Source organism: Danaus plexippus, chromosome 4 (genome assembly GCF_018135715.1).
Source record: "Danaus plexippus chromosome 4, MEX_DaPlex, whole genome shotgun sequence".
NCBI lineage: Eukaryota > Metazoa > Arthropoda > Insecta > Lepidoptera > Nymphalidae > Danaus > Danaus plexippus.
In genome coordinates, this window is record NC_083538.1 from 4,146,603 (window position 1) to 4,174,529 (window position 27,927).

General features: G+C 31.9%; 1 protein-coding gene across 1 annotated transcript in view; it reads right to left on the reverse strand.

The window, feature by feature from the left end:
• The window catches only part of LOC116768595 (cadherin-related tumor suppressor), a 73,136-nt gene extending 45,682 nt beyond the window's left edge, over positions 1-27,454 (reverse strand). Inside the window, 1 exon segment of the mRNA XM_032659339.2 lies at positions 21,939-27,454. Within this exon segment, the coding sequence (XP_032515230.2) occupies positions 21,939-27,092 (5,154 nt within the window). The 5' untranslated portion in view covers positions 27,093-27,454.
• Between the last annotated feature and the right edge of the window lie 473 nt (positions 27,455-27,927).

A 27,927-nucleotide genomic window follows, 5' to 3' on the forward strand; every position in this document is an offset into this window, starting at 1 on the left:
TTAAATGAACATAAAGTAATATGGCATTTTAGTATAAAAAATTATAGTTACACTTCATAACGTAAGTCATTTAATTATCTCCAAAAATCCATCATATACTTTCATGTTATATCTATCGGCTTCAAAATAAAGGCCGGTCATAAACAAATAAGAGCTTTGTCGAATGATTTGCATACTTTTAAGTCCGGCCCATTACAATGTTTTAATACGTCCGTCTTATTACTTATCAGTGTGTCAAGCCAGCCTTATCTACGCCTGCCCTGATGGATCGATATTAAGCTCCAACATAGCTACTCACACTGCTTGTCCATTTGCCGACCCAGCGTTCTACATACTAACCGACATGCTTTAAGTAATTCAAACCGTTTGTATATCGTTCGGCGATAATATTAAACAATCCTATATGAAATTTTATATAAAACTAAAATTTTTATCACTATCAATTAAGCAATAAAAAATATAAAGGTGAATTAAACAAAATAAACTTTAATGAAATGTTAATTTATTTTTATAAGTAGCAATAACTTGACAGTCTAGAAAACTTGATGGTAACAAAAAAATGGTATCTTTTATTTGTGTACGAAACTAAATGTTATAGAAACAGGTAACGAATATCAAGAGCACAAAAACTAAAAGACTCGAACGTTGTGTAGGTTTCGACCACAATAGAACGTGTCAGATTATAAGATGAATGATTTTAATTTCTGCGTTCCCGTCTGCCACGCCACCGATTTAATATATTAAACACACGGAATAACGAATTTACTTTCCACAATAACTGTTATGTTCAAAGGAATGCATGCAAGTTTGCTTTTAATTAAGCGCCGTTGAGTAACATAAATGTTGGATAGTGAATTCATCAATGCCATAGCTAATTATGGCGATTGCGCTTAGAATTGAATTGTGAAAGATGACAAGGGCTGCATATTAAAACTACGAGTGTCGAATGTCCGGTGCAAAGGAAAGTACAGACGGTAGAAAAATTCATTAATATTATTTTAAGTCCATAAAAAAACAAAACATAAATCTATGTTTTCATGTAATGATTTTCACAAGTTAGAAGTGTTTTTTATGTTAACCGTAGTAGAAAATTATATCGTCAGTTAATGATCAGATCCACGAATATGGTATCATTATTTTGATATTTGGTGGTGTTTCTGTAATGCGAATCACAGTTTGATCGTTTCCGACGGTACAACAGCAATCCTGAACAATGGCTGTTAATAATAAGAAAAGTTGTATTTACGAGCATACGTGCCCTCGGAACTGAGACGAGCCAGCTCTATTGTACTCAGACCTCCTATGATTATTTCAGCCGCTTGCATTTTTCTACTAAAGGACCTTTTTAACTTTATATTTTACGACTCCGACTTGAAATAAATCTGGCGTTCCTCACATAAACCTAATTTATGATTTTTCGAGACGTTTAAAATGAAAAGCTCCTCATAAAATTTTATGTCGGTAATTGAAAGCAATTCTAACGTAATGAACTATTGTATTAGAGAGTCATCAATACTTCAAATCAATTTATCACTTGTTACGTACATAGGTTTGAACTCATATCACAAGTTTTGTAGAAATATATAAACAATCTATTACCTTAATATATTTACTTAGAGATAATTATTAACACACTATCAAAACAACAAAAAGCTGTTTAATGCAACATTAAACAATGTTTATCCATATAAAGATATTCAATTAACCCTTGCACTTTAAAGAAACAAGCACTCAAACGCATTATGTTACTAATAACATGACATTTGGGTAAATAAATTATTAAGTAAGCCCACATTATTATAGATTCCTAAACTCTTGTAATATAAGACTTGGGTAGGTAACTAGCTGTTGCAAAATTAGCTAAATTCAGCCTACACTGTGGTCTGTGACCCAAATAAGCGGGCGCCTGCGCACCCGGCGCCCGCCAATCATAAGCCGCCATTCAAATTTCAAACCGGCGCCAATACATCTGAGGCTCGGTAAATGTGTTAAAATTAGAATTGTTAACAAACTATGTATACCATAATTTTGCACTTTATATTCTACTGTCAATGGTCTACTGGGATTTTAACCTTGAATGTACAAAACTAGTTCGGTGTGACATACCGAACACTTCTATATCACTGTGCCGGTTTAATTCTTGGGTTATATTTTATTCATATTCATATAGAATTTAGAAATAATCAAGTGAGTGTTTAATTCAAGTAGATTTTCAATTTTGATAATTAATCTTAGTTTGTTTTTTTTATTTATTAACATAAAGTAAAACGAAAAATTCAAACACAAATTATATTTTAACTAACCATTAGTCTACTAAAGTGGTTTATTGATAATTTTAATAATATACACATGAATACAAATATGAAATCGTGTTTTTATCTTTACAAGTCTTTTAATTAATATAGTATTAATAGCATTGATAATGAATTCAGTGCTCTAGCGTACAACAGTTTCAGAGATTAAATGTATGCTAAACGTTTATAAATGCTTCTTCAGATTCCATATGAGAAATGCAACCGCATATCTTAATTTATTGTACTTAGCACTTTATTTATAGTCCGGCTAAGTGTCAATGAATATTTCTTGCATTTATTTGAAATAATAATGAAATAGATGAGGGATGCTGTGTGAAAAATAACTTTACTTGACATTTTATACCTTTAGTTAAATATAATGTTTACTTTTACTTATAATATCATATTACAGTAACTATTTAAACTTTTGAATAAATAAGTACCCACGTGCTAAAAAATAGAAAAAGTATATTTTACATAGCCATGATTTGTATAAATATTATTAGCAAGAAGGTTATATATAGCTTTGTGTGTATTATTTAATCTGTCTTGAAAGCTTCTACATGCATATAAAGCTTACCACACACAAAAAAACGTCCGTAATTCGTTTACTACAATGATCCCCGTAGCTTAAGGGATAGGGGCATTTTAAAAGCTTTCTTTAGCCGTACAAAGCATTAAGACCGAATGAAGATAAAATGGGAACCAAGCGATACAACTCTGCCATAAATATCTTGCCTTTGTTTAACTGATAAATTACCTATTTGGTAACCGTTTTTTACAGAATATAATTTTAAAACACATTCCTAATATTTAATGACCGCTATAATTTTCACATTTAATTTATAAAATTACGCAACAAATCGTATTGGTAATGTCTCGTTTTCATTTAATTTATTGTTATGTTCTTTGATTTTTTATTCATTCTTTGCACGTTTCCACCCACAGCGCGTAATTTGAATGCATGTTACTGTTATATTTTACAAAATACTCCATGCCCGAGACCCTTGTCATTCCAATTGATAATGTCTCGTTGTAAAAAAAAAGCTGTCATAATTTTCATAAATATAAAAAGTGGTTAAAAAATTATCAAATAACAGAGTATAACCGACATCACGGACAAACAAGCACAAAATATACTTATATATGACAGGCTAGATTGTAGTCGTGAAAGGTCGTAATTGGTTAAAACAACAAATACCCACCAAATATAAGTTTACTTTGTATGTCTCCGTTTCAGAAAATAAATCCCACACGGATAAAGCCCTTCGATCCGGAAAAAAACATTCTTAGGTCAGATAATATATGGTTGTCACTTAAGCAAAAGTAGATTCGATATTTCAAGCCGCGGTTAAGTTATTGGTCGTTATTAATAACAAGCCTTTCCTAACTTAATCTGACTTGAAAGGTTTTAGCCTCGGATCGTGTAGCCAATGTATTGTTCTGATAGTAGTGGAATTGTGGACATTCCTTATCGATACAATGTACTTTAAAACAGCTTATTACCAAAAGCAACTGTTGGGTCTTGCTAACAATTTAATGATATTTATATTTTGAGTTAATTGCCATCCATATTAACTGTAGACAATGATTTTATTAATGTGTTTTAAAAATAAAAACTAATATAAATTAAATTATTGTAATAAATATACTGAGAGAAAATTATGCGTGCGAGGCTAAATACGTCTACCTGTTCTTATACATATCACATATAAATTACTATCTATTCAGACAGAACTTCGCATTTATTATACGCGTAGATAAGATAACTATAAACAAGATATATTTTTTGTAATGTAGAAATGTTAACATCATAAGTAAATAGTGATGTAATTATTTAAGTTATGATATGTAAATAAAACACAATTGTCATAAATTATTGAATAAAATTTAGTGAGTATTGTGACAAAGCTCAAATTAACTATTGTTATATAAACAAATGGGAATGTAAACAACCGAGGCATTTCACATAGACGTCCCTATGAATTTGAATTGTAAGACCGGGAGAGGGCGTTACGAACCTTACTCGAGAGGGCATTTGAAATTTAAAACACGAAATAAATTAAACATTAACTTTAACATGTTTATACAATAATCGAGATAAGTAAATAAAATTTCAATATGTCATAAAATAAAAGAATATGAAGACAATTATTTATTTAATCAACACGAAATACGAAGTAACTCTATTAAATATTTCTTAAAAAACACTTGAGTCGCCTGTTCCTCGTTAGCGAAGCCTTAAAGTTACCTTCTAAAGAATCGAAGTATCTCTTCAGAGTTCGCTGCGTCACGGCTAGTGTGGGACATAACAAAGGTTGGAGATGTTCTTGGAAGATTAAAATAGTTTTATTTTAAAACCACGTCAGACAACTCTTTTAGAACAAATGAAAAACATTATCAAATGAAATCATCACCTGGTTTAGCAATATTCTTAATATTATAACTACCAACCTAATGCCATGATATAAAAATCATATTTATTTGCTCGGAAATTAAAAAAATGACGTATATTAAATTAAAAACGAGCTTTGATATAAATAATAGGAAGCCATAAGCGACTCTATGGTTTCATTGCTCGCTAGAATACAAACGATGGAGTGTCCATGGGTTAGCGTGTGGGCAGTGAAGGCTTGAGTATTTTCTGCGTACCAATATGTATCTTTGTACGTTTCTTTTTTCTACCAACGTGGTACCCGCTTTCATTGTCCACGCACTTAAAAAGCCCGCATTTAACTTCCCGGGAGTTTATATATATGATGACGACTTTACGAACTTAAAGTAGTTACAATTTATTGGCACCGTGATTTATTGTAACCAATTTACTTAGCGTAGCTTAATTAACTTAAAGCTTATATTTTAAAGATAAACACTTAGTGTATATAAATAAGATTGAATAATTTGTTCAAAAACACCCTAAAATAATCTGAATTGAATGTGGATTATGTATTCGTTTTGTAATATATATATAATAATTCGTTGAAACGCCGGGCTGGTGGTAAAAATCACTTGAAGAGCACTAAGTGAGATAGCAAGTATCTGAGCAGTTATTCAAAGTACATCGGAAGAATAAAAGCTCGCCCTTATCAGGTGTTGTTCGTTTTGAGCTTGGAACAAAGTGCCCACTTTATGTGACATTCTTATGGGTTATACTCTTTATGACCAGGAAAATTATACTTACACGGAGCCATATTGTGTTTAAAAGATTAAATTTTGTATTTTTATTGATATTGTAATGATGTTGGATTGTTTTATTATTTATATTTTATGAATAATTTTAAGTATATTTTGGTAGCGGAATAAAAATCCAAAGGCAGGTGTACACGTAATGAATATTAATAAATATTTTCTGTTCGATATTTGATTTTGCATAAATGTATTTAATCATGTGCTCAATATCAAATTATATTAGTTTGTTTCGTATGTACATAGAAAGTTATTTGTCTCATTTTTTATGGGAAATGTGAACTATGTAAATAAAAGATTAAGAAGGACTAAGAAGATTGATCATATATAAACATGAATGCTAAAAATCTTCATGTCTATAAGAACAAATATCTACGGAATTTGCTATTTTTTTATTATATAACTCAATAAAATTTTATTATTCCAACATTCAGATTCCCCTCATGAAAACGCAACCATTTCTTTCAGTACTTTATTGTTCTTCAAATAGTAAATCAAACAAATGAATCGACCATTTTTGTGGTTAAAAATGTTGTGGGGAGTGTAATCTGTTTTTGTGGGTTATTTTACTCGTAAGGTTTCTCGCAAAAATACTATCTAAAACATTTCAAATTCTCGCTTTTGCTATATTAAAATATCTACAAATATATTGTTGCTTATCAGTCTCAGATATACGAAGTTTGCTTTTGTAGATTTTCAAAGGAATAAATACCCTGTGTCCTCTTTGTAGTCCCTGTAGCGGAAATGTACAACGGTTCTGATGATTTTGAAGAGGATTATTTTCTGTTTGCTTAATAAAAACGCAAAATGGCGAAATTATGTTATGTGTTTCTTTATCAACAACTTTATTATTTGTTTATTTATAAACAACTTTATCTGATGTCTCCAAATACTTGACTATCCATTTGTATATAACTTTAAATTGGCTATATATAAACAGATAAGCCTGATAAAAAAACAGTTGTCATTCCAAGACCAAGAACATGGCTATATTTCGAAGACGCGTTTTCTAAATAAAACGAATGACAAGTTGATTAAAATATTTTGAATTAAACGAGGACTATACTACATATATTTAAACAAAGAAACTCATGTTATAACTTAACTTTTATTAATGTCACTAATTAAAATGATTACATGGAATTTAATTATCTAAGAAAACATACCTAATATTTTAGATATTCAAACTATCCCCGTTGGCTGGGATGGCTGGAATCAATTTTGAACTTTACTGTTCAGTGTCATAATAAATACTGTTATACAGCTTTTCATTTCCATCTTGCCTCCAACTTGACTGCCGACCGAGTTTAACCAAAAATAGGCTTTATTTGCGTCAAATTTCAGATCAAATTGGTGATAGCGATTTATCATAGATAGCTTTCTCATGTTTCGTAAACAGTATTTATTTTTGTGTGAGTCAAAAATTCTTGTTAGAACCGACTGTGAGATGAAACTGGTTTTAAATTTATCTAATATAAATATGTAGATAGTAACGCCCCGGACGGAAAAGTTGAAATATTAAATAATATATCATATGTCCAGTAGGTTTTAGCTGTATACGTATTTGTGAGTTCATAACAAAATAATTTCATTTTACAAGCTCATTGTAATCAAGTTCCGTTAAAATGATACATAAAAGAATTTGCTACTTGAAGCGTTTATACAATATGTTTATCAAAATACACAAAATGGCCAAGACGAATGAATTTTACAATCAATCAGAACCTTTTGAAGGTTAATGAACATGATTGTAAAGTACAACCGACATAAAATTAAGAAGTACCGCCTAAATTTGATAGCCATCAGTATTCAGAACTCATGAGGCAGTGAGAAGGAATTAAGGCCAACATGTTGTGATACGGCGGAGAACAATAGAAAGGGTACCTCACAAAAACAAGCACGCAAGCACAAATACATCCCGAAACCCGAAACATACCTGTGCTTGCCAGACTCAGGGTTATTAATTAGTAATTGTAGGGTGACAATTAATGTTCAAAACTGGAGAAACGTCATGTATATTAACTCCACATAATTTATTCTACAATCATCCAAACTTAATGTTTTGGTGTAAAGAAACATATTAAAATAAATGTATGGGGTAAATAGCTCTTATTCGGCTGGCGTGCGAGCCAAACAAGGTTTCATGAAAATTATTAAAGCTGCTTTTATTAGTCCGGGAAATAGCGGTTAATGATGGTTCACCTAATTAATGAAAAAGTGTCGCCACGTTGACGGGGTACCAGAAAAGGATGCCCGAATGTATTCGGGCATTGGCCGTTCTGAAACTCAAAAAATCGTTTAAAAATCACTCGCTCCGCCCACAGTACGCCCAGCGAGTGTAGCACACTTATGATTTATCGTGACGACATCCCGCCTCTTGCACTAACTACCCGGCTTCCGTTGCTCTAATTATACACCTCAACCTCGGAGTCGCCAAATCTTAAGAACCCTCCACTCATCAAAGGCATGGAACAGGCTAATATTGAATTACAAACGAATCATTAATATGGTTGCAATGACATCTTTATAAATACTCTTATAAAGATGTCATTCGTAAATTTATTGCTTGCAAATTAAACAACCGTGTCTTACTTTATGATGGAAAGTTTAGTACTGTAACTTAGATTTTCATGAAAGTGTAAGTAATAGCATTTGTCTGTGTAGTTAGTGTGGTGCGCAGTAACATAACAAGCGGCTTTTAGCTTAACAAAACACTGATATGTTTTAGACGACAGCAATAATTACTTAGCAAAAGCAACGATGTACCGGTGTAGTACGGTTTTGTTCGGCTAAGTAAAAACTGTGGTTAAGATAGATGTTAGAAATCCTCTGTATCACCGAGTTATAAGATTTATTTGTTTAAAAATATAAGTATCGTCAGTTGATCGTCATCGGCAATGCATTTTTATAAAGTCTTAATATGAATGCGTGCGGAGTGAGTTCCATGTATCGCTGGCTGTTTTGCTAACAGCTCACGGATCAAGGACGTGAATCGAACGTATTTAGAATAATTTTGATGTGGTCACTGGCTGTTCTCACGCTATTGGCATTCTTAGTTCTGCCTAATAAATACGCTGGTGTATACAGACGATTTACGATTTTTGTAACAATTATATATGAATGTATTGTATGATAAAGTATACAGTACATATGAATAAAATTTTTTTTTTTGTGCCTGTATATCGAAAAGTATGTACATTCAATTTTAAATTATTTTGATCAATTATGCTTATTGCTATCATAAGAGTTCGACATCATCACGTATTACGCAACTAATTTATTAATAATTCATTTTTAGAGTACATTAATGTCTTTGTTATTGTGAAACTTAAGATCTGTTACCTTTTTTTTTTAATCAAAAAGTATTGAAACATCTCATTTTCGTTTTTAAATGAATTTTATAAATACGTATACACTAAATATGCATTAAAATTTTAAAGTAATTTTTTAGGCAATGGGACAATTTGTTGAATAAATGTTTCCTGACAGCTATCTGTTATCTGACTTAATTAGCAAGAAACAAAAACATCACTGTCAGACAAATCAGATATTGAAGTGCATGTTTGATACTGCACTGAATACTAAACATAGCATTTCATTGTATATAAAACAAAAACTCTGTTACCACATCATAAGTAAAGAGAACTAAAATATATATTTTATTTATATATAAGGATTTGTGATTAAATAGTCGTTTATAAGTTTCATTGGCAATTACTCAATGGGTGGAAGTTCATTCAGTAAGATCCTGATTATCTAACATTTGAAAATATAATACGGAGATGCGTTTTATTTTTCGCGAGCTTTTTAGAAACTTTTATAAAAATGACACAATGAATATGTATAAAAAATAATTTGGAAAGGAAATTTCAATTATCAACAAATTAATAAAAAAATTCCCCCTTTAAGTATACAATACTAATTTACTTAAATTATAATGCTTTATAGTCACACGGAGATACGAATAATGGTTAAGATTTGTAGACATATGACGAGCAAATAAAGTTACTAATGATGTAGTGTTATTAAAAGGATTTGTGTGCATATCCGAGCCAATGATCTGTGTAATTAGTGGTCAATAAAGATATAAGTCGAAACGTTATAGCGCGTCCTTATTCAGGCAATTGGAGACAATGTTAGTCAAGTTACATTGTCAGAACAATCGCCTGTACAATATTTTATGTATGACTGAATAGTTCCGCAAAATTTAAATATTTAAGTATGTTTTATAATCAAGTGTAACAATAATATGTAGAATATAATGAAAATGCTTTTATAACTGTACGGTGATGTTTTAATGGAAAACTGTATTTTATTTATTTATAGTCCCATTTCGCGTTTAGTGCTTCCATTAAATAGTCCATCGGCCGTTGGAATATCAATGTGTACTTGAATCAATATAACTAAATTACCCCAATAGAATTTCAAGTATATAAGCCTGTATCAAATTACACAATGACATTGTGTTATAAAATTTACAGACGATAAGAAGCTTTGTAATTACGTTTATAAATCTAAAGCAATTGATTAAAAGTTTGAAATTAAATACAATAAGAGGATGTAAGAAAAGGGATACTATAAAATAATGAGATCTAAGATTTTCGCGAGTTTTATTCATTTAAATGAAACTAATATTTTTCGGATAAACTACGCGGATTTTTATTATTTAAAAAACTACATAATCCCGACGTTTCGGTTACTTTTCAGCAACCATGATCACGTGCAGACGAGATGTGAACACAACACATGTTCTGTTGAGGTGTTTAGAAAACTACTGGGGTTATCTTGTTTGTGTTTAAACGAGTCGAAAACTAAATCAGCTTCGAGTGGAGATCGCAACCTTTTCAATGGTATAATATTCCCATAATTGTTATTCAATACATAGATTTTAATAAATCTATTATTATGATTATTTACTACTATACCGTTGTTAAAGTATAAATATTTCCATACATTTATTCACACATTTATGAACCTTAGATATGGGAATGAATAGGAATGTACATTACAATTAATTAATTAATATTATACAAGAACTTTTTTTGTCCATATATTATATTGGAGCATGTATGAATACTTTCATTTAGGAAGAAGAACAAAGACGACGTTGCACTAGGCAGAGAATTTATGTTTCGTCATAAATCATTATTTATTTACGATCAATATCTCGTAACGATGTACATTGACAACGTTATTAAAATGTTTGTTTATAATGTATAAATAACAACTAAATTTTGTGAACGGCTAATATTTTTATTTTTAAATCCCTAGTTATACGATTTGTCTTATTGTTTTCTGTATGTTATTTTATTTTGCAAATTTTATGAAATAAAACGTGTAGCAATTAATAGTTGAAACGTGAAAGGTGATTGCAATGTAACTTTAAAAGTTGAATATACATAATATATAAGTCAAGTAAAACTATAAATTCCAGTTAAATACGGAATCCTAAAAGTGCAGCATTAAACATAACCTTTGAGGTAAATGGTTTGTTTTATTGCGAGTTCCAGACGGGTCGCTGGGTTATCTCGGAGAGATCTTCGTCACTCATAAGTGCCGATCTTAAATCGTTCGTGACTTAACAAAACGCAACAGCATCTTATGTCATGTATGTATATCGTAGCTTGGCTTTAGGAAGTCCCGTCAATGACCAAAAACGCATTTCGCTTATCGCATATCTTAATGTGCGAGATAGACGTAGTGGTCTATGAATTAGCTTCTAAGATAAGTGTCACTCTAAATTAGCATATCGGCTATAAAGATTTTTGATTAAGATTTTATAATGTATTCATTATAAATAAAAGTGAAAATTAATAAAACAGTACGAACACCAAAATAATAACATGATAATTTTTTCTCTAAATTAAATATTTTTGCAAAAATTTTAACTTACAAATATGACTATAACTTTATTCTAACTGTATGCAAATCAATACATAGTAATGTATTTAAAGTTCTTAAAAAAATGAGTAAAAGTGAACATACTGCAAAGATGAGAACAATACACCGCGCGGTTTTTGGACGAGCAGACCAACAAAAATACTCACGATTTATTCATCAAAATGCCGCGCATTTATTTATTTTGCAATAAGAAATTATAGTTTTATCAACAAAAAAAAAATATGTAAAATTTTTAAAAGAGTTCTGAGCAATAAATATAGTGGACATTTTATTATAACACTAATAATAATATGTACATTAAGATAAGTAGGCATATTTTAAACGAATCCATAGATGTAAATTTTCATATATATTATACCTTAATGGTCATTAAATTTAAGTTATTGCCGTATGCATATAAGTTATTCTAAAGTATTATGGTAAGTCTTAGAAGGCTCTGGCCTACATTATTAATATTATATATTCAAAATCTTCAAAATATATTTAATTAGGTATAGTGTTTTATTTAATTCTGTTTTTAAGTGTATTAATTACCTCCCAATCTTAATATTTAAATACGAAATGACTTCCGTAACCGTGTCTATGGACGAAGTAAAATATGTTTAAATCTCATCTCAACGTGTAGGTTTCAGTTGACAGTTGAGTTTTTTACAAGGTATATTTTATCTATGATACATGTATACATAACTTAACGCTATTTATATCTGATATTAAAGACAAATAAACTAATAAGTAGGGATTTGACATGATGTTCACTGTAGGAACAGATCTTATCTAATAACTTACCGGCCGCGTCCTTTCCTATACGGCGGCTACGACTTTAGATTCAAAGCTTCAGTGACTCGATCGGACGTACTTGTTAATCATGATAAGTCGAATCAAGGCTGGGTTCAGAATGAAACCAAAAATATCTAACTAGATATCAGTAACTTATGTATGTTTACATTCTTATCGTGACTGCAACCATATCGAATGGTCATTTAGATCATAAAACAATAGAACAGTTGCAACCGCGAATGCAATGTGCAGTTATGCAAATGGTCGGGGTCGCGACCGTAAGCATGAATATTGATACAGCATTGTCGAGATTGCAGATTTAACCAACGATAGTCTTAGCTTCTACTTTCTAGGAGCACGTTTGGGAAACCTATTATCCGAAAACGATTATCCAAAGACGGTATTGGATCCTATAGGATCAGGAACATTAAAAATTAGTGGCTATAGACGTTATAATATCATATTTCTATGAACGTTCCGCTCAGCACTATCCCCTCAATACGCTTAGCATACACAAAAAAAATAAGCTCTTTACTTCGTTGCGCAATATTTTATTATAATATGAATACCATGAAAATAAAGAGGACTGGTCACGCAGCCACAATGGTCGGCTGGTCTAAGAAATGACTTCAAAAACGTGTATAACTTCGTCAAATGGTCATAAAATGAGACCCGTTTTATGGCGCACCTTTATAGCCGCGGGGTGCGTAAGGATGGATGGCGGATGCCACGTCTCAGTCGATTCGACGGAGCTGGTACATTACTCGACAGCCCGACTTAGTTCGATTAACTAAACAATTCCGGGATCTATTATGAAATTATTCCATCATATAAATGGATCCTTTTCACTCTCTGTCTCACTTTCTCTCTTTATATTTATGTATACAAAGAAAGACGGAGAAAGAGGGAGAAATTGTATTTAGTAAATTTAAAATGGATTTTTGAATTACACTTTAACACTGTTGGTAAAGGGGCGATATTCAAACCTTCAGCATCTGCATCGTTTATGTCAATATTCCCATCTGTTTGTGGAAGATGAGGTGTAAAAATAGCCTATGTATAAATTTTAATGTAAATCTGATCATAAAATACAGGCCATAAATGAACGGATACAGATATCAAAGCAATTGTACAATCGACTGACTGCGGCGTTTTGAAGCGTAATAAAAGTGTATTGTTTCATCGTTATAATTTAAAGATATTTTCATATATAAATTGCTCTGATGAAGTGTCAGACGTGGTGCTTGAACTCATAATAGCTTACAGCCTAAATGTCGTAAACGTTCGTTTGATTTATTCGTAACACCAGAGTAGGTTGTTAAACCTGCTAAATTCTCAAGCCTTCTCTTTAAATTATGTATTCCAATTATTAATGGATATGTAGGTGTATTTTTTGTACCTTAAGAATAACAGGATTATTAACTACTAATCGGAGTTTAGACTTACATGTTTTAAAGCTAAATTTGTATTGGAGAAAGCGAAAAGGTAACACAAAGAGGTGAGATAGTGATTTCTTGTAAAAAATTGTCGGAATAAAGACTGTTACCTGTTCTCAGATAATCTCAGATGCATCTTTGTTAGAGATAAAAGGAATATTTCATAAAACAGGTGTTATTTAAACTTCGAAAACAAAAGCGTGAATCACTTTTTTTTTTAAACTTAATACTTGAAATAGTTTCTACTCTAAAAGTTTCATTTGTTTTGGTAAAAGAATATAAAATGATAACTAAATGAATAATGAATAAACGTTATAAAATATTACTTAAACTATAAAATTATTTCCTTTATTTGAAATTTAAATATGATGACATTTTGCTTAAAAACTGACTAATTAATGACCAACGGAATTTTTATTGCTAAAAAATCTACTTCTATAGAATACATCATGTTGATAAGACTGAGACATAATGAATAATTGCTCATAAATATTTATATACACCCTGATTACAATGTTGGCTCAAAATTTATCGACTTAATTTGATTCCCGAGAAATTATACCCACTTAGATAAAACTCCCCCAAAAGCCTCAAATCAAAAAGGATTAATGCAAAATAAAAATTGGTTTCATTATTTACGAGAAACAATCACAAGAAACATTCAACTGTCGAATATTTTTATTATTATCAAATAATTATTACGACCTAAGCTGAATATTGGAAACACGTGAATAAAATTCTTTATCTTAAAAAAAAACATTCTGGATTCCCATGCAGCGTTTTCCAATAAGTGTTAATAAGTTTAATCTAAGACTTATTCTATTTAATCGTAAAAAAAGCTTCCTATTTTTCTTAGTTAATTAAGACGTAACAAACTTAAACTGAACCGTAAACTAAATGTTATAAATTTTAGAATTTACAAAAATTAAAAAAAAAAAATCTAAGGTCGCAGTTAAATTTTATTGTCAGACAATTAGAATGGTATTATTATTTAGTTGTAGTGTAGTCTAAAAGTTAACGGCAATGTTGGAGTGGGCGTAAGATTCTCAACATTTTACTGCAGCCATTTGCATCTTACAACTTTTATCGATGTATATAAACGAGATTTTGACGCAAAAGGCTGAATGCCTCGCCGTCTACAATATTGCTTACATTTTATCTCGTGAACTGAGTCATTAACGGCTAATTAAGAAGAAACAAGTGACTGCAACCGTGTTATAATACGAATAAAAATAAATATACAAATATGAAATAGAATTATGATTGATTCAAAAACACGTCCTCGTTTGAAATAAGATATTTTAAAATCAACATATATACAATAGCATAAAGTTCTATATTATTTTATAGATTAAGAAGAAGCCCGATATAGACATGGAGTTGTATCAGTATTCTAATCGGTATTATTTAAAACTAAGCCTTAGGATGTTCAATAATTAATTCACTTCTCATTATTTACAATTGCAAGGCCTAAAGTCAAGACGCTTATTCCCTATGCAACATGGCTATTGAAAATCTAAGATCGGCACGAACGCTAGAAACATTGTAAATGCATGTATTAGCCCATTTATTAGGGCGGTCTTATAAATTAAATATGGCGCACAGGATCGCATGCGAAGCTTTTAATGTTACTTCATATTGTGTGCAACATCTAGAATTGCTTCTATTGTACTAAATGGTATTAATGGATTATAATACAAAAGATAGATATTTTAATTTAATTTTTTGATTGTGAAAAATGAAGAATATTCAATAAAAACTAAAGAGTAATGATAGATCAATTGGTTTTTATATTATTATATGAAGTTAGGATTCAAAATATAAAGACAGTTTTATGTATAGTAAGTGTCCTAGCGATCGTTGTTTACCACAATAGTAAAACCGTATTTTGTAACTCAAAACCACTTGACCAACTTCTATTTTTTACGAAGGTAACACCAGTTACATCCCTTCCAACCATTCAATTAATAGCAAACTACGTAATCAAATGAGTATACAAAAAGTAAATATACTCCTTGAAGTATTAAAAAAATAAGGTCCATGTGCTGTCCACGTATGTAAAAAGAAATTTATATAATGCCTGGAAAGTTGGGCACTTCAATAATTGGAATCTTTGCTCTGCGTGTAGTTTAATATTTATATCTGTTCCAATGAATTTAACAAAAACCTAAACTAGTAAATAACCATTTCGAATAATTTTACAATACTTTACCCAATAAAAGAATAAGGGAGCAATTTTTTTTTTTTATCAAACATAGAGTTTCCGTAGTCATCCAGAGCTTGCTAAGCGCTCTTTGAGTTACTCCGGTCGAGTAATATTGTTATTTATAAGAAACCTATAGCGTCTATATAACTGTTCGATAAAACTTAACTTATAATTAACATTCAATATATCCGAATTAAGTTTTTTATCGGAATGATCAATAAGTCTTTATCGTTGAGTCTGTACAATAAATATTAAATCATATGCAATCGTTACCACGGAGGTGTGTCGGGCGCGGTATTAAAATGCAATAATATATCCGGAGTGTTATTCTGGCTTGCTTCAGATCCGAAGATTACGCTGAAGTATTTATTTATCCACTTTTCCTTGGGGAGAGCTGATAGCATCGGGGAATCAATTTTGTGTCGGTGGCGTAGGTTTCAGATACTTAGACAGGTGGCATATCAGTTAGTAATTGTAGTCAATCTATATGATAAGAGCTATTTTTTTTATATTCACACCAATACATGATAATTTCATAGCGAAATTTAAAATATGGAATAGTCACTTACGTGATGTTTTAATTTTGTTACAAATACGACATTTTGTTACAAATATTTGAAATTCTGAATCTACACTTTTAGCAAGTTTTTACTTAATGACCAAACATTCTAAAAATACCAAATACACTATGCATCGTGAGCACCAGTTAATTTTTTTCAGTAAAAGGTTGTCTATAAAATAAAAACTACTTAGTCCAAAAAATGGATATCTTAAGGATGGACAATAAAATATTCAAAGACTATTAATATTTTCAAAGCGTGAATCAAGCCAGATATCAATGAACAATGAAATATTTTCTCTTGATAACCATCAACCTTAACGCGGACGAATAAATTTATATATATTCATATAATATATGTTGGATGATGAATTTTTTATTCCAACTATAAGAATATTACAGGAAAATGGAGATTAATTCTAAAAATATATTAACGAAGCTTAATTAAACGGACCGATATATATTACTTTCGTAAAATACTTACTACACTGTTAAGCTACTTAAACCATTGTAAAATGTAAATTCTGGGTATGCAATAAGACTGTATTTATTATCAGTGGCTTGATAAACCTCTTACTGTCGCCCTTCTGCCATGAATCGCAAATGCGGTAAATTAATAGGCCAGATACACTGGAGACTCGTCGTCTTTCTCCTCACGCGATTCGTAGATACTTAATATAAAACTTCCTGAACTAGCAACGCCATTAATATTAATATAAGCGTACCGCAAACCAATAAAAACATATTTTCACATGAACAAACTCATATTAAATACACGAACCGTTCATATACTAAACAAATCCGTGATTTAATATTACTAGATAATAAAAACGACAGTTACAAGACCATCTCGACTAAACTCCCATCACGCCCTTGCCAATGATACACAAATCATAATAAACTTCATACAAGTTCGTACTTATAAACTGCAGACTACACTTATAGCCGCATATAAACATCGATGTATGACGTAGAAAGCATCAAACCGACTAGAAACCGGTTCGTCTTCACATGAATGCACACATACAAGTGTCCAATTAAACGAGATCCGTGACAGTCTGTGATACCGGTCTCTGGCAGGCTCGAGGCGAAGGGCGTCCAGAGGCGAGGCGGATCACGCTTCACTGGACAGTGATAAGAAAGCGGCCACAGTAGACAGACCCACGGGGAGCAATCTATTATAATATTGTGATTGCTCTTGATACTATAGAAATTATATCAAATCTAATTATTTGTATTAGTGAACGAAAAAAATTGCAAAGGGGAAAATATAGCTAATTAAAATATTAGCATTAATGTATAGCTAATATACTAAAATTTATTTCTTACAACTTTTGATTTTAAATATAGTTCAATATTTAGAAATTCATTCTAAGATATTCAATTGAAAGATATACACGAAATATCACATAGCTCTACACTTTTATAGAATTTTATGTGGACCAAAAGAAAATGTGTTTTCTGTTAAAACAAGCAGTTCGCAAGATTAATTGAAGGTTGTGTTAAAAAAAATATCATTTCTATCCTTATCAGTGTAAAATCGACATGGCAAGACAAATTAATTCCCATGTGAGCCTACTTATGGGCATAAAAACACCTATTTAACTGATCTACAATTCATGCAATCAATATAAGGCGTCATGGAGTTGTAACTTTCTTTCCTCGGGAACAGAAATAAACTCTCGCAAAAGCAAATGAACAGGTTGGAGCCATTTTAATCTGGTCTAGTCTCTATAGCAGGTACATATATATACAAATATAATTTTTTGACCGGCTGTTTGTTATATTTAAATAACCCCATTTTACTAAATGCATATATATACAACGTATTTTCATAGATTTTTTTTTACATTTCTGTGTCTATCTATTTGTTCTGGATTATCCCTGAAACGACTGGACCGATTTCTGCGGGACTTTCTGTTGTCTATATATGGTGTGATATGGAGAATCTCAAGTTAATTTCATTTTCGAAATAAAATAGTGTTCCGTTAAGACGAATTCACGGACACTGCTAGTGTGGTATAAAACAATAATGACATATTATTAATATTGTAGTAGTTATACATTATTAATGATGGACAAGTACATTAAATTATTATGATATCATAAAATCCCTATAATTGAATACGAACTATAAAACCTTAATTATAATTATTGGAAATATTATAGTTCCCCAGAAACAAACGCACTATGAAACACGATGAAATGATTTTATCATGTTGTACTTAGACTGATGTGGTATTGCTTACTATAAGTTTATATCACACCTTAATATCAGTTTTTATAGTTTCTCATTTTTTAATTATTGAATATCCATAAATTTTAAAAACTTTCAGTGTAATAACATTTAAACTTGCACTGAATTTTCAATACAAAACAAATATTTTAAGTCGTAGCCAAAGACTTACAAGTTCTAAGGTATGTAAGTGCTATCCGATGAAAAGTGTTAGGTATGTAAGTGACTTTTGACGATAAACCTCTTAGGGCGCCACCCAAACTCGTTATCAATTACGCCTTAAAATGCATTAGAAATAACATGTTGAAATAAAGTAGATTTAACATAAAGAGTTTTCTGTTAGAGTCCCAAGCAATAAATTCTTTGATAACAAAATATATGTCAATACATTAAATAACCTACACCCAACATAATGAACTAGATTCTAAGTGTCTGAGGTGTATGAAATTATTAAAATGAATATGTATGTTGTTAAACAAAGTAAATTTTAAATGTAACTTCGAGAATTATATTTCTTTTTTTGTTTTATTTACCGCTCAATCGAGTACAGAGTAAATACATATGTACATATATACATATACCTAACGAGTACATACTGCCCATGGTGAGCAGATGATAGTCATTGATGAATACAAGAGAACTGTTTCTTTTTTATCATAAAAATAAATATTACACGAAAAATTCACATAACTAAACTGTGACTTAATTTTAAATTTAAGTAATATTCACGAAAGTATAACATCGGGTAGATGCTAAAACATTTTGGTTTATTTAATATTTTCCAAGTGACATTATTCTTTTAACGATTCCGTTTACGACAGCATATTTCTTTTTTTTATTTTTCACACAATTAACCGAACAATGTTACGAGTATAAAACATAACATTACATATCTTAACATCAAATTTATAACACCATAACGCTTTTATGTCCCTCCCGCTGTTGAACGCTATTAAAAAAACACTATGAAAAACTTATCAGAAACGTATACGAAGAAAAAATGTATTAAAAATAATAAATATAATGCCTTGTATAACAAATCTTTAATAAGAATAATGGGATAATACATTAGACTTAACTCAACCTGTATCAAGTTTATGGTTTGCCAATAAGTTTAAGGTTTATTGAACCGCCTCAAGTACTGCTAACTTCTTAAACGGATCCTATATACGTACATGAGATAACTCTCACAGGGTTGGAAGATATAAACAGGAATTGGCGTGAAATAATCAAAGCTATGTATATCACGTTATAATGTTAGTTGTGTGTTCATTAAGGTGAGCCGATGGCCGAAGGAGCTTGCATTAATCAGACGAGGTAATGCAGTCTGGCGCCCTAATGCGCTTTCGTTGTCAGTGATATTTACCCCCAACACTGCGCATCAATCTTTCACACAATGAATCTGCATATCGGATATCTATGAATCATTTCATAGATGAATCAACTCAACAATAACTTTATATTATATTAAATATTTGTATTAAAATAAATTTATAATTAAATTATTGACATTATTATTCATTGATTTATCAAAATTATATGAATTGGTCCAGTAAAACATATTTTTATAGTATAATACCTACTAACGATTCCATCAATATTTCTACACATAATAACGAAATTTATGTAATTCAAATAGGAAATCATCTTCTTACGTATTATAAAACGATGTTTAAAAAACCTATAATCAAGTTGTCTGGATGAAAGCAAGACATAATATTTCTAGACGGCTTTGCTAACATTCCTACGTGAGCCAAAAGATTCCCGAGATACCTCAATGAGATTTAAAGATGTCCCTACTAGACAGGTTTAAACATTTATCGTAATTTTGCGACAATTTAAGCTACACGGCATTTAAAATAACAGCCTCTCTAAGAAGTTTAATTATAATACAATGTATTGCGAAAAGAGAAACTTTCCATACCAATGAACATAGCCTTAAGGTAAACAACAATTAGAAAACCGTACCCCATTAATATGTGTTCAAACATTTTATATTACAATGCTTTAAAAATGACAATGAAATATATCATATTTTAAAACTTACATACAAATCACAGTATACATGAGAAGTCCAGACTCTTTAAAAGTAAAATAATTTCTTAAACGTCTCTACAATGTGCGAATTAAAGTACTACATCAAAAAAATAAATTAAATTAAAATGGCACTTAACTCTCAACGTTTCAAAGCCATAATCGATAAAACAAGAAATTCGAATCGTATTTAAGGAAATGGTATCGCCGTAATTTATTATTTTGGTAAAACTTAATAAAAATCTTGTCCCTTTTTATGGCTTAAAAACAATATTGTTAAGCAAAATCCACCACTACTATAAACAAGATGTCACCAAAACTTTATAGCTATATATATTTTTGGAACAAATGTTTGTATGTTATAGCTTTATGTTTTGAAAGGACAAAAAGACGAACAGTATAAACTTCACCGACAATGCACACAATAATTATAAATAATGAGACAAGCAATTGCAGCATCTTACGTTTATTTTGCTTAAACTTTGATTATTAAATAATGGCATATGTATTATTTTTAATTTTTTTTACTCTTGTTTTGCATATAAATGAAAGTTATGCTTAGTTAAAATAAAATTAGAACAATTGTAATAACTATTTAATATGCCAATGTTACGAAGAATTAGCAAAATTTCAATTCTTTTATATCCTTAATCTGTTATACAAATACATTTTTTAGGTGTCAGAATATTGGACTATACAAAATTCTTTTACATTTATGACCCATCGCGAAAACAATAAACCCAATAAAATTAATGAAGAAGTTTTGAAATAAACATCATGCAGGTTTAATACTTTTTATACTTTAAGACACAACAGATTTGATTTCATAAGATTACTCAAGATATTGAATACTTTTAAAATAAAATATATTTAAGAAACGAAAATGTTTTTACGACAAAAGCATGTAAGAATTCTTATTTGAACTATTAATTACATTTTATAATGCGAAACAAATTACAAACAAAATTCATGTTTCACTTAATCTGTGGAAGGCTTCAGAACGAATGTTGAGATATCGTTGCGAGACGAAGCTTATCGTTAATTTAGAGTCTCCGATTAGAGCTCGCCATCCGACGTACGCTAACGAGCATTCGTTTTAATATATTTTTTTTTTATTTTAGCAACAGTATGGTGCGGATGTTTTGTCTTCTACCGACGATTGTGCGAAGTTAATTGGATTGACCATTTTAAAATAAGTAAATGAATCCAATCCATAATCAAACCAATATGCCTTGTTATCAACATCTGTTGAATTTTGTTTTATGTATACTGTTTTTATTCTACAAATAAAATATGATTAAAGAATTACCTTTGTGGTTGTGGATTGCAAAGGACTTCCTGATGATACAGCACAAATTTCCACTTCGTAACGATCGACACCAGCCTCTCTGTCCAATGAAACAGCAGTGGATAAAATGCCCAAGGACGAATCTATATCAAATAACCTATCCACTTGTTTATTATCACCAGTCACATTCACTATATAGTATTCTAAACCACCTTTGTAATTGTTAGTCATGTTTAGCACAGCAGTTCCGGCTGGTTCATTTTCAGCTACGGAAATAGATCCTACATTCGTCCACATAATACCTTCTAGTTCAGTTCCTCCCATGATCACGGTTAAGTAAGTTTCAGTACTCCTCTGTTCACTTAAAACTGCTTCATCTGTGGCTTTTATAACTAAATTCCATCTTACATCAGGCATTGATGGAGGATAACGTAGACTTAGCGCACCATTACTCCTATGAAGATCAAACATGTCATTCCCTCCATGAATTAACTTATACGTTACTAGACCGTTAGTCCCGGAATCCAAATCTCTAGCCAAAACATTCATAATGAATTTGCCTCGACTCATACTTCTACCCAATCTTTCAGAGTTAATAACAGCGGCATTCATGGACACAAATACTGGGGCGTTATCATTGATATCCTCAACAATTACAGTTACCAATTTCTCAGAACACAATCTACTGGACGCAGGTTCAGCTTTATCGCAAGCCACTACAGTTATTCTAAAGGTGTCAATGATTTCTCTGTCAATAGGCAATAAAGTGTATATAACGCCTGTGACATTATTAATTGCAAAATGTCTTTTTCCGTTACTGGGATCTTGATGAGTAATTGAATAGTAAACTTTTCCATTCCATCCAGAATCGGGATCTTCTGCAGTAACAGTGACAATTGGAGTATGCATAGGAATTCCTTCCCTAATTTGACGTACTATAGCTGTATTCGTAAATATTGGAGCATTATCATTTGCATCTATAACAGTGACAGTAAATGTGATACTAGATGATAGACTTGGGTTTCCGTTATCAGTCGCCGTTATGTTTAGGACGTACGATGTCAAATCTTCATAATCCAAATGCTTATGTAAAAATAGCTCCCCTGAGTAACTGTCAATAAAAAATGTCTCTTTTCTATTTCCAGATGTAATTGAATATTGCAATTCATTATTAATGCCCAAATCGGCATCATTGGCATGAAATTGAATAATTTTTTTATTAACAGGCTCTGTTTCCAACACAGACACATTCATTTGAGACTGTTCAAATACGGGTGCATTATCATTTTCATCCAGAACATCTACCGTGATTATTGTTGTTGAAGAAAGCCGAGTTGTTTGTCCCGAATCATGTGCTATAACTGTGAGTACGTAATGGTCTATACTTTCTCTATCTAATGGCTTATTTATAAAAAGTTGTCCTGTAGCTTCATCAAGCACAAACTTTCCTAACTCATCACCTCCTATCAGCTTATAATAAACGTCACCATTTAGACCTTCATCGGCATCCGAAGAATAAACCCTCATGATTGAAGCACCAACAACTGCTCCTTCAGATACTTCGACTGCATAAGGAGTACGTGTAAAGATTGGTGAATTATCATTTACATCTGTGACATATATGGTAACTCTAACAGAATCTGAAAGTTTTACTTTTCCATTATCACTTACAGTAACGGTTAACGTTATATAATTTTGACCACTATTCTGGGATAAATTTTCTCTGTCAAATGACTTTAATGTTTTAATAAATCCATTTCTCGAATCAATTCTGAAATCATTTTGAGCAATTGGTAAGCTGAAAGTTAATTCTGCATTACGCCCGATATCTTTATCAGTAGCAGTTAATTTTCCCACGAAAGTGTCAGGCGGTTCATTTTCTTTTATTTTAAAAATAAATGTAGTATTCGTGAACTGTGGACTGTTGTCATTTTCATCAAGAACGTGAATAACTACTGGGACTTGAGATGATCTTGACGGTTTCCCGTGGTCTGATGCGACGATAGTTAATGAATAATAATCCTTTTCTTCTCTGTCGAGAGGACTCTTAACATAAATATACCCATCTGGAAATATTCCGAATTTTCCATCTACATTTCCTTCTACTATTGAGTAGGATATTCTTCCATTTTGGCCTAAATCAGCATCTGAAGCTGATACCGCGAAAAATCTTTTATTTACAAGAGTAGATTCAAATAATGATGTTTCATAGGATGTGTGATCGAATACAGGGGTATGATCATTTACATCATCAATAATAGCTACTATTGAATGTTTCGTAGCTAAAACAGGTTTCCCACTATCAGAAGCTGTAACCTCAATAGATAATGTTGTACTCGGTTCGTTTGTTACTGCTTTATTCAAATATATAACACCGGTTGTTTCGGATATTCTAAAAGTATTGTCAGCGTTATAACTTAAAGTATAAGTAACTGTTCTATTTGACCCAGAATCATGATCTGTGGCCCTAGCAAAATAAACTTCATGTCCTACCGCCATGTTTTCAGGTAAATGTATTTCATCTTTTCCTTCAATGAAAATTGGATAATTGTCATTTACATCTAATACTGAAATATTCATAGTAGTAAAACCAAAAGCTTGTCCACTTCTTGCCATTATTTTTAGGTGATATGTAGTTTTATCTTCACGGTCAAGATTTGACTCTGTAGTGACTATTCCAGATTTTTCGTCAATTTTAAAAATTTTCTTTGGATCGCCTTCTATAATATAATATGATATATTATCACTTATAGTTCTTGTACCAACTTTTCCTACAATCCGGCCAGGGCTCGATTTCAATAAGCCATCATCTTCAGTTATTTTAAAATTGTAACCATTATATCCATCAAACTCTAAGTTTTTTCTATAAGAAACCTTAATAATATCAACTATAGCGTCTTCAACAGCCTTTCTATTTCCTTTATCTTTGCAAGATACTCTTAACGAATAAAGTGACTTGGGTGCCTTACGGAAATCTTTTTGCAATATTACATTGCCACTTTCAGGTTCAACATCAAAATAGCCTTCACCACCACTTTCTAACTTGTATACTACTTTAGAATTGTCCCCCTCGTCAAGATCAAATGCTTTTACTTGTAGAACCCTAGATCCTGGTGCCAAATCTTCTCTTATACTTTCGAAATATCTCTGAGGATAGAATATTGGATCATTATCATTAACATCAATTACTCTTAAGAAAACTGTGGCTGTAGATGATTGTGGACGGTAACCTTGATCTTTCGCTATAACCTGTATCTCATACAATGGAATTCTTTCTCTATCTAATTCTGTAACAGCGCTTAATTGACCAGTTATTGGATCCAACATAAATGTGTTAGGATATTTCCTTTCAATATTTGATGACAAGTAATATGACACAGATCCATTTGTTCCTTGATCGTAGTCGGAAGCAGTTAAAATAAGAATTTCTTTTAACGGTTTCACGTTTTCTGGTAGTGATGTATTAATTTGAAGTTGAGGAAAACTAGGTGCCTCATCATTTTCATCTAATATAGTAATTTTTAGCCTTGTATATGCCCATTTAGGGTTTGGCCCACCATCACGGGCTGACACATTTAATTCGACAGTTCCTTGGATCTCTCTGTCTAAAACTGATCTAGTTGTTACTAGGCCCGTATAGTGATCAATAAAAAACCATTGTTGTTGGTTACCGTCATAAAAATCATAAAAAATTTCAGCATTGACTCCCGTATCTTCATCTGTTGCTGTTATTCCAGCGACATATGTTCCAATGGGAGCCAATTCACTAAGAACTGTAGAGTATTCAGATTTTTCAAATACAGGTTCATGATCATTGACATCATTTACGTGAATTACTAGAAACGAAGTAGCAGTACGTGGGGGTGTACCTTTATCAGTAGCTACTACAGTTAAATTATATTTACTTATTTCCTCTCTATCTAAAATACCATTAACATGAACTATATACACACTGCTTGAGTTTTCCAGTCTAAAATGATTTAATTCATTTCCTGCCACTATTTTAATGCTCGTTATTCCATTAAGACCAGCATCTAAATCTGTTACAGTAATAGCAGCAACAAGTGATCCATTTTTAGCATTTTCATCCACTGTTGCAAAGTTAGCTGTCGATGGTACATAAGTAAAAGTGATAACTGGATCGTGATCATTAGCATCGATCAAATTGACAGTTACATATGTTCTGGCATCTTGACGTGGTACTCCGTGGTCCTTTGCTATAACTGTAAGAACACACGTCATATTACAAGTTGTGTTACTGCAATATTTTGGACAACTCAATTTTTTTAATGTCGTTATAACACCGGACTCTGGGTCAACGGCGAACTGTTTTTCTGTATCAGTCACTTCATAAGTAATTTTGCTATTATCACCCAAATCACTATCCGTTGCGGTCACTTTAAGGACAGTAGTTCCGGGAGGAACACTCTCATTAAGTGATACTGAAAAATCGCTTTGATCAAATATAGGAGGGTTATCGTTTACATCTAAAATTGAAACATTCACTTGAAGATACCCGTACTTTGGAGGACTACCACCGTCACGTGCAGAGATATTTAAAATGTAAAAATCATTTGTTTCTCTGTCTAATTTTCCTGTAGTTTCTAAATGTAAATAAGAAGTTTGTCCACTAGGATTGACAGTAACGTTCAATCTAAACTTTCCTTCATTATCGCCGTCGACTATTCTGTAATCGTTGGCAATTCCATTTTCACCTAAATCCTTATCCGTAGCCGCGTCTAATAACAACTTAGTCCCTGGAGCTGCACTCTCTGAAAATGCCACAGCTATCACCGGTTCGGGGAACTCTGGGGAGTTATCATTGACATCAGTAACTCTAAGACGCACTTCGATAGGATACGTTGGCTGACTTGATAAAACGACAAAAGCATAACGATCAACACTTTCCCGATCAAGAATTACATTAGTTCTGATTTCACCAGATACAGGATCTAGAACGAATTCCTTAGGTGGCTCATTAAAACGATAAGTAAAACCAGGTTTAATAGGTATTCTTCCGACATTGGTTCCAATAGGTTGAGACTCGGGTACACGGAGATCGACACCGGTATCCACAGCGCGGGACTGCATCTGTTCGGCGGCGGCGCCAGCGCCCGCGCCGGTGAGCAGCGCCAGCGCGACCAGCACCACGTGCCACCGCCCCATTACGGTCATGATGCTGATAACAACATCGCAGATTAGTCCTTCTTCAACATAAAAGTCACACAAAACAAAGTTTAATGCGTCCCGTTCGCGCAGAGTAGCGCTCTCTCGTCTCAGGTATGCAACATGGCCGCGACCAGCGCGAGCATGAATATCTCACAGAGTGCGACCCGCTGCGCCTACACCGTCACATTCATTCGTAAACACACGTGACACTTAAACCGCACAGATAACAAGCCTCAATAAGTTTATATGAACATTTTCACTGATCGTTTTTGTATAAAAATGTAAATTGTTAACGAAAACACAGTTGAAAACGCAAAATATTAATATGTATGATAGTAACGTGTGGCTACAGCGGTAGCAGCCTTCGAGTCGGCCGCTCGACACGATACTAGCGGGCGGAGGCTTTCTCGCCGCCCCGCGACCCTCCCGCGCCGACACTCCCCGCAGCTTTAAAGCTCCGGCCGTAGTTGGGACGATGATGCCGAGATAATGGCCGCCCAAGGAATCTAGTATTTATTACCTGAGTGTTGCTAACCATTAACTATTAAAAAGGGTGCTATATTTATACTATTTTATGACCTAACGTATTTTATACAAATATTAATGTTATTATAATTTGATGATAATTAAAAAAATAGCGTCTCAGTAAATATTATTATTTCCTGTAATATATAATTGTTTCAAATATAAATATATTTGAATAGTTTTATTTAATATTATTTCATAAACTGCTTAAAAAAGCTACAGAAGCGCGTTGATATCTTTTGTTTGGTGTTTTCGAACAGACCCGCTACCGTTAATGTAATTTTATACTGACTACCTAAAATGACATGTACATGAA